Source organism: Gossypium hirsutum, chromosome D09, assembly GCF_007990345.1.
Source record: "Gossypium hirsutum isolate 1008001.06 chromosome D09, Gossypium_hirsutum_v2.1, whole genome shotgun sequence".
NCBI lineage: Eukaryota > Viridiplantae > Streptophyta > Magnoliopsida > Malvales > Malvaceae > Gossypium > Gossypium hirsutum.
The window spans coordinates 29,843,561-29,853,647 of record NC_053445.1 but is presented as its reverse complement, the minus strand read 5'-3'; the positions used below and the strand labels follow the sequence as shown (position 1 = coordinate 29,853,647).

Below are 10,087 nucleotides of genomic sequence, written 5' to 3'. Positions count from 1 at the left end.
CCTATTATTTTAACTTTTTAGGCTACACATGTAAGAAAATAATTGATACACCTTTTAGACTACACATGTAAAAAAATAATTGATACACATTCTTTACTCAGATACATTCATAATTTGAAAAAAATTACACATACAATAAATTAAATTAAAATTTATATTTATTTATTTTCTAAAATACTTTTTTATGTATATTAAAAGGTACCAATAGAATTAAAACATTGATACACATCTCATATTTTAATGAAACATAAATTTTAATATTTTTAAATTTTATATAATTTAGAAAAGCCATCTTGAATAAATCTTGAATTTTATTTAATATTTCCATAAATTTTAATAACTTTTTTACAAATTTATAATTATTTTAGAAAATTTAACCTTATTTTAAATATTTTATAATTTTAAAAAATTTTAAGTTTAAAATGAACATGGACATACTATTGTCCATGTTCATTCCGATAAAAATAAATATTTTTATTTAAATTATTTACTTTTTACTTTTATATAACTAGCTTATAATGTCACATGCGTTAAATGTGATTTTATGCTTTTAATATTTAAATAAATTTTTAAATATTTATTTTTAATTGCAATAATTAACGTAAAATAATATTTCTTATTTAAATTATTGAATATAATTAGAATAAATTAACTTATCAATTTAAATATTATAATATAAAAATATCAAATAATAATTAAAGCATTTTTAACATATTCAACATATAATATGATTTTGCTTTATGTAATTTATGTAAAGTAACACTATGCAAAATAATAATTAATTAACTTAATTAAATCTAATATTAATTAAGTGATAATTAAGATGCTTACAGTTCTATTAAAGTAATAAGTCTTTTTAACATCAATAAAATTAACACAACTTTTGCTTAGGTCAAAAGTTTTTAAACTAATAATTACTAATAATTGTAAATTTTAATTATATCTTTTTCTATATTTTGTGCTTAGAGTTCTATTCAAGTAATAACTCTATTTTAAAATAAGCCCGACTTTATTAACTAATAATTGTAATTTAAATTCTAATTACTTTTAAATATGTAATTATCACAACTTCTATTAAATTGTAATCATTTATAAATGTATAATTAGCACAAATCATATTTTATTTCAACTTTTTTTATCTAATAATCCTAAATTAAATATTATAATTATTTTGAATGAAATTTTAGTAATATGATGGAAAATAAAAAATATTCCCATCAATTCAAAAGTTTTTTCAGATCATCTTTATAATTGAAAATATATCAAATTTAACTAAAAATTAAATGGTCAATTATATGTTTTTGACATAATTACATCAAATTAATTAATTTTAACTTTTTATAAAATATTATAATAATCATAGTTAAAATAATTCAAACGTAAAAGATATATATATATAATAAAATAGAAAAGATGACATGTTTATTTTGTATTGGTATTATGCTTTAGATTTTATTTTTATATTTTCATATTAATGTAAATTATATTAATAAATTAAGTCCATTGTGCTAATTTCATTAAGTAATTGGCCCAGCGTGCTTACATGACTCAAACAGAAATCTCGATGTTGACTTCATTTGCACACGCATGCTAAGTCATCTTTTTCATTATTTGTTACAATGTGAAATTTAAGGTCTTGTTTTTCATTACTAGGGGAAAGAGTTTTATATGTGATTTCTACGTATCTAGATATACATGCATATAAATAAGAAAAGCTTAGAAGAATTTAGGACAAGAAAATATTATTCCATGTTATGTTACCATAGCAAGCTGAGTTTTTATGGTAAGCAAACTACTGCTTAAAATGCTGTTTTAGTTCCAAATTACAGACAAGTTCAATCAAGTAAACTTCGGAATTTAAGATGGATAGAATCAAGAGGCTCAGCTGATATCGCTTTAGTAGTTAGCGGACCAATCTGCGGCACTTCCGACCTTTTTCATACCAGTAGACTCCTTCTTCGTCTCTACATCCACGTTGAAAGTGGCACCACAAACATGTCCCGAACTGTCCACTCTTGGCACCGGTTTCAACTCGTTAAGGGGATGCTCATAGCTCCTTAACCCTCCCGAGGATGTGAAGAAGCACCCTGAAATAAAATTGCAAAACATCAACACTGAAGCTCTCATGCGATGATAATCATATTAACAACATAGCCCATAATTGGTTTCAATTTTTGCTAGTTTCTTCATGATTTACCTTTCGGGAATGGAGCAAAAGACTTCCCGCAGCCTTTCTTGACAGTCTCCCTGTCATCTGCAAGGACAAGATGGCCTTCAGCATCAGTACCCCAAAAGAAAGGTACACTTCCATCAGCATCCTGCAGAAGACAAAGGTGAAAAACCGAACCATATTGAAGAAGAAACCTAACAATAACATCCATTGCATTAGGTTCACTTACCGCAGCTATAAACGTAGCTTTTGAAGAGCTGTCGTAGATAATGAAAGCAAACTTCCCTTGGATATCTCTTACAACCTGGTCAGGAGGGTATGGACCTCTGTCTCGAAGCGTCCTGTAAGCTTCAATAACAATGATACCCTCATTTGCAGTTTTGTTCAACCCATATTGTTGCTTAAGAACAGCAACATTCTCAATGTGGCCTTGAAACAAGCAGAAAATGTCATCCACAACTGCAAAGAGCCTGGAAACATCAAACCAAAAACATTGAAATGTCAGTTTTCAAATCTCCATAGCATCGCAGATCCACTGATAAAAGGATCGCTTTCAAACAAATCTATGTCGGTTAGAATCTTCATTTTTCTTGAAATATATTCATGTTCACCGCTCATACTAGGAAAATATTTGAATATAGTGGGATATAAGTACGGGGAGATGATCCTCCAATGACCCTGGAGAACAAAAATTGAACACAGTTGACCTATAACCCCACCAACCCTTAAATCAACCTCCTATTAGCTAGGATAACAAGAATGCCAACTGAGCTAAAAGACTCAATCGGCAACTGTAAATCTATCTTAAATTTTATCATAAAAAGAATACGTATTATTAGTCAACTTTCATGAATCCACGTAGAATTTAGACGGATTTTCATTAATATTATGATCAATTTTATTTATTTTCAGCAATATCAAACATTCTCGGATTAAATTGATCAGTTCTGTAATCCAAGGACTATATTGCAATTTTGAAAAGGGACTATCTAGTAATGTGAAGAAAGATAAAAGAATCAAGACAAACAAACAAGAACACTTAGATTTTCAAGAAATCAATAATAACATAAAATATTTATATCCAATTTGAGCCATAAAAAAACAAAAAAGGGGAAAACTCAGAGAAAATAAGGGGAAAGTGACAAACTTTCCACAAATTTTCAGCACCCAATGAAACAATAAACAAGGGTGGAAACCCAGAAATATTCAGGATTAAATCAGTCCAAAAAAAAGTCCTAATAATGAAATCTTGATCAATGATAAAATAAAAAGAGAAAACCATAACCTGGGGAGAAGTGGGTTTTGTTTATCAAGAGAGTAAGCCATGAAACCAGAAGAACCAAGATTGACAGTGACTGAACCAGGATGGAGAGTGGCAAAATGGGTAGCCAAGAAGCCCTTGTTGAGGGCTGAAGCTGCTTCAGAATCACCAGAAACTTTAAGAGCATCGGGGCTCTTGGCAATCGATTTCTCAAAAACTGCTAACATATTCTTTCCAAAACTATCAGAGAAACAAAACAACAAAAAATGGTAATTTGGTTTGATCTTTCTTTGATTGATTGATATCTCTGTTGATGTGGCCAATACGAAAAATTAGGAAATTTTACACACACTTGTCAACTTAAGGCAGTCTTTTAATTTCCATTTCTGTCCTTTGTCTAATTTTTATTTTATATTAATTTATGAAATCTGAAAGTTCTGGCAAACTCCCTAAAGAAAACAAAAGAAAGTTCTGGCAAACAAATAAATGGTTTACATTTTTTTGAAAAGTGGCTCATTACTTCATTAAATATATTTTTATTTGAAAATATTTAAAAATTTTGAAATAGATTTTTTTGTTTATAATTATTTTAAGTACCATTTAATTAAATATGATACATATATTAATTTTGTGTAATTTCTTTTTCAATTATAAACTAGCTATTCGAAGGGGTTTTCAATTTTATTTTTTTTATTTCAAGTAATAGTAAAATTTTATTTTAAATTTATTTATTAAATATTTTTAGTTATAAAAAATTAAAATTTTGGTAATTTTTTTAGAATTAGGCATGTATTTTAAATTAATTTTTAATTAAAATTCATCATTTATAAATATATATATTTATATAGAATGAATAGATTCTACATATTCTTGGAATCAGGAGAGTAGTTTGGGGTTGGCAAGTACCCAACTCTCCTAAAATAAAAATTTGTTCATTTAGGTCTTTTAGAAATTTTAAAATTTTAAATTAGTAAAAGTAAAATTATACTTTGGCATTTTCTAAAAATGATAAAAAATTAATTAATCCTTTAAAAATTATAAAGATATAAACTATTAAAAATTACAATTTAATTTTCACCTCTCAAAAACATTTGACCTCACCCTGCTTGGAATCATAAAATCAACCAATTAATATTTAATTTAGGTTTAATTTTAATAGTGTTTGATTAAGCGGTAGGTCAATTAGTACTAGTGTTCTAGTGATGAGTTAGTCAAAGTTAGTGTTGGGTCAATCACACTAAGAGTCTGTTTAGTAGTGTTTAAAAAAATACTTTTAGTTCCAAATGCACTTCTCAAAAGGAGAAGCTAAAATTTTTAGCTTTTCCTCTCCCAAATTCTCCCAAAAGCACTTTTAGTACTTAATTACTTTTTCATCCCTCTAATAACATAGTACTTTCCCTTTTTTTTAGTGCTTAATTACAAATGTGTTAAAATCATTAATTAAAAATATTTTTTTTTTAAAATTAATTACAAATATTTAATGGTTATATTTAAATATTTAAAATATAGTTTATATATTCTAATTAATTTTATGAATAATTAATATTTATTGCTTAAAAATATTAACAACAAGTTATAATAACTTTTTTATATTCTTACTAAAATATAATAATATTAACTAATTTAAATATTATTTAAATGCATATTTGTTACTTGATAATAACATGTCTAAAATGGACATTTTATTTCTCAAAAATCCTTTTTTACAGCAATGCTAAACACTCAAATTTTAAACCAAATTTTCAAAAGCACTTCTCAAAAGCACTTTTCCACGGCACTTTTCAAAAACATTGCTAAACTAGCCCTAATACTCTACCACCCAACACTATAAATTAAATGTTAAAACCTTTATTCTTGCTCACCCTTTGAAATCTACCATCAAAGTTGTATGAAACCCCTTCCTACCTCACTTCAAAACATATAAAGAGTTTCAACCAAGTAAAATAAAAAGGGAAAATAGTTACTTTTTCGAGTCTAACTTTCACTCCACCTTATTTTAACAATCCTTAAATATATTTTAAGATTTATTTAATTTTGATAATATTAAATAAATATTGTTAATTTTTAATATTATATTAAGTGTTATTAATGTATATTAATTTATTGCTATTTTTTGCAAGTTTAAGGTTCTGACAACAAATTCTTTGTAGCGGTCTACTATAATGGAGAAATTTGTAACACTGAAGTTGGCATTGTTTTTCAATCAATGCATCAAATAAGTATGTGTTTCAATACAATTGTTAAACTTAATGAACTAAAGTCAAAGATCAATTTAAAAATTGTAACTCGATGTAAGAGGATATTGTCTAGACTGATGTATGGATTTAAAATGTCCTCCAATCAACTCATTTATAGCACACTTGAGCTTTATGGTGATGACGATGTCAAGACTTTGATATCAGCCCTTTTTCAACTGAAAAATTCAACAGAGTTGTACTTTGAGTTGTATAATGTCAAGTAAGGTTGCAGAATAGGTGATATTCCAAGTTTATCCACGAATTTCGTTAATATTTCTCCATCTATATGAGAACTATAAGAGGTTGGGAATCCATATTTCGAGTTACCATTTGCACCAATAGGAAGATGATCATTTATATGCGAGTTTGATCTTAACTCGAAAAAAGCTTTGGACGATCTATACCAGTATGTTGCACCATCAAAATCATTGACTCTTATTAATTCAAACGTGGATGAAAAGCAATACGAAGTTTCATATGAAGATTAAGATATTAATAAAATTAGTAATCCTTGATCCGAAAGTGTTCCAAATGCCAACGTCAAAGAAGAAGAAGAAGAAGAAAAAGAAGAAGAAAATGATGATGATAATGATGATTACATCAGCAACAATACTATTGTAAACTTTCTAGAAGTGAGAGGAGGACGTATCATTCTTCGTCTCACAAACCTCCATCCCACATGCACAACATTAATATAAAATGAAATTGAAGCCTTAGAATTTTTAGAATATCTTGACACAGTGCTAAGCTATATGATGAATTCAGTTGCAAGTTTCAAAGATCTATATGTAGGGACACAATTTCCATCAAAGGATACAATTGTGGCAACCATCAAGCACTACAACATCAAATTTTGTGTAGATTACAAAGTTGCATTATCTCCACCAATTTTGTATGTTTGCCAATGTTTGAAGTACAATGGGTGTAATTGGAGAGTTAGAGATGTGCTAAGAAAAAGGACACAAGTTCGAGATATTTGAAAATGGAACAGACCTCACACATGCACTTATGCTTGGCTTTCGTAAGATCACCAAAAATTAATTTCAAACTTAATTTGCAGTTACATTATGTCATTGGTGAAAGCAAGCTCGGTTGTTCCAATTGTTGTTCTAATCGCTGACATGCAATCTCGGTATAAATACACCATCAAATATCGAAAAGCTTGGTATGTGAACCAAAAGGACATTTCTCGATTATATAGAGATTGGGACAACATTTACAATGAGTTGCAGTCATGGTTAGTAGCAATGCAATAGTTTGCACTAAGTACTATGGTGGAATTACAAACCCTTGATGCGTATGGTCTATTCGATCAATTAATGGAAGGCATGAAAATATTCCATTGATTATTTTATACATTTGATCCATTGATTAAGGTGTGGCTTGTAACACCCCACACCCGAATCCAATTGCATGATTTCACATTATGTTCCTAAGACGCAGGCTATCTCATTACATAATCATAAATTTCAAATCATAATTATCATTCACACCAATTTAATCATCAATCATACTCACACATATGCATTCATAATGTTTAAGATTCAATTCATCATGTTACGGGGTTATGTAAGGTCAGATTTAAAGTTAGAGCTCTAATCCAAACTCAACTATCAAATTTCAATGTTGTGTCTCAAGATAAAAGATTTTTTTATCTCAAGACAAACCTCAATTTAATTTAGGTATTTTAGTTTCGATGTCAACATGTCTCGAGACATTAGAAATCGTGTCTCGAGACCAAGTCTCGAGACCAACCTCCCTTGTTTTCTTATTTTAGCTTTGATGTTTTCTTATCTCGAAACAAATGTCAATATGTCTCAAGACCTAAAAGAAATTGTCTCAAGACTGTTTAGACAGTGTCTCAAGACATTAAACATATAGCTAAACAATAAGGTAAATTTTGTTTTTATGGTCTCGAGACATATTCATGTTGTCTCAAGACTGAATGTCAAAATGACCATAAATGCACATTTTCAAGTGTTCAAACCTTACCAAAATATACCCTAAAAATACCTAAACTTTACCTCACTGTGATATCATCAATTTAACACATACAAATACAATAAAACATCATCAAATCTTAACTATCAATGTATTATTATCTAACAAACTAATTCACATATTCATATGCATATAATCTAGCATAATTATCACCTAATTCAAGAATGAAATTTCACTTTTATAACTCCTTTAGGCCAAATACCAAATATACCAAAATGCAACTCATCACCAAAATATACCCTAAACATACCTAAGTACATGTCATATAACCCAAAACTCAATTACACATGCAAAAGAGATAATAAGGCGTGTTTCGAGTTGAGTTGTTGAGTTGGATGCTTGACCACTTTAAATCCATGTCTACTTACGACCGAGACTTACACGTGGAAACAAACTTAATCTTACGTTGAGTATTAAATACTCAATGATGCTATCATAAATTAAATTAGAACATATAAATATAGAACATTAAAGCATAACTATAGAATCAAAATTTAATTATCGATTAGATTTTATTTAAAATATCATAATTCCTAATTTGAATGTTAACGTATCAATGTGTCTTTTGACATTACATCTGGACCTCAAATTTTAAGTAATTTGGTATGTTTCATAATGTTATTCGTAATTAACTTCTATTCTTCTATAATATCAATTACTCTCCAAGTCATCTAGCTTAGCATCATAGTAGTTCCTATCATAATTTTACATCATTTATTTAATCAATATATAATTGATTAACCATGTCAATTCTAACGTAGCATACAAAAAAGTTACTTACCTTGATCACTTATCTTGAATTATCATTAGCTTTCATGATACTATAAAGTCTCTAACAAATATACGATAAGACAAAACATACTTTCACTAATAATAACTTTGAGTCAAAAACTAAACAGCAAGTTAAGCATAGGATAAGAACATATTAATTAGCACATACCAAATTAGAGACTACTTCACTACGGTATTCATCTTCCTTTAACCCTCGACGTCCCGACGTCGCCTTTAGTCATGTACAATAAATTTAGTAATAGAAATAATATTAGTTTCATACAAACACAAGAAAAAAAAATAATTTAACATGGTTTGTATTTTATTAATTTTAGTCCCTTTATTCGACGTGCTCATATGTTTCGATATTTAGCATCGAATCAAAATCTAATTTTATAATTCTTCACTAGAGATCTCTAGGTTTCAGTCTATGACATAAATTTTCAATACTTTTCATTTTATTCAATTTAGTCTCTAATGTCATAAAATTACTATAGAGCTTAGTTGAATTTCTAATATATTCCCACATTTTTTTTTCTACTTTCTAACTCAGTTTTAACATAATCAAAGCTTACCTTTCATGAATCTATCTCTAACAAGCTTTATCTCATCAATTACCCATTAATGACAACTTGAAATTAAATTAACCATTTGGAAATCTAAAGCATAGGCATAAGAGACTAAGCTTAAATGATTAATAATTAATAAAAATTTGATGAAAAGTACATAACTGCCTTAATTAATTTGAATGACAAAGAAAAATGAACAAAACCAATTTTTCTTTCTTTTTTCAAGCAAGTTGTAACACCTTATACTCAACTTGATCGCCTGGTCCGAGTATCGAATGTCATAATCAACCCGAATAACTTAACAAAATTTTTAAACTGATTTATTTACGTGCTTAGACAATATCAAATTTAAAATTTTAGCTTTTACTATAACTCATATCATATGAGTAATATATTCTTACAAATTTCCTACCTTATTTAACCTAGCAGTCATTTACAAATTTTAAATTAAGACTTTAATACAAATATATCCAACTTAATCTCCAATGTGTGGCTTCTAAAGGTGCCCTTCTATACGCATGATACGACTACCGTGCCCTTCGCACAAAGCTGGCGGTTCTGGCTTCATCCCCTCAACAATGACTTTGATAATTTTGATCTTGAATTCAAGGCAGTACAACCATAATTTTATATGAACTTAGTAAAATTTTGTACAACAATGAACAAAACTTGCTAGATTTCTGAGAACGAAATAAAAAAAACAAAATTTAAAACCCCCTAAACATATTAAGAAGTCTCGTTGATTTGTTGGCATAACCAAAGCCTTGAAATCTCCGAGCCAATCATTTGGCAGATTTAATCCTTGGTTAAGACATAGATGTGTTCTTCCAAATAGCAATTTCTTCCGGGATTTGATCCTGTACAGCTTCCCCCCCAGACATCCATATTACCTTTCTCGGCTTGGCTCTTTAAAGAAAGTCTTATACACTAATTATTCAGGTTGCCGACTTCTATTAGCGGACTTGCAATTGCCGCCACCTTAAGGGTGGGTCCTTTTCCTGATCCATTCATTTCACATATGGTTCCCCTATTACCCCAGAAACTATATTCTTTTGACTCAGCCCTTGTATCAACCCTT

General features: G+C 28.6%; 1 protein-coding gene across 1 annotated transcript; it reads right to left on the bottom strand.

Annotated features, from left to right (window-relative positions):
• Nucleotides 1-1,725: 1,725 nt before the first annotated feature.
• Nucleotides 1,726-3,941, bottom strand: LOC107891914 (stem-specific protein TSJT1). The gene is made up of 4 exons (XM_041100290.1): nucleotides 3,456-3,941; nucleotides 2,400-2,640; nucleotides 2,198-2,318; nucleotides 1,726-2,087 (listed from the first exon to the last, which is right to left on the bottom strand). Exons 1-4 carry the CDS (start codon nucleotides 3,656-3,658, stop codon nucleotides 1,897-1,899), a joined length of 756 nt encoding a protein of 251 aa, XP_040956224.1. The 5' UTR covers nucleotides 3,659-3,941; the 3' UTR covers nucleotides 1,726-1,896.
• Nucleotides 3,942-10,087: the final 6,146 nt, after the last annotated feature.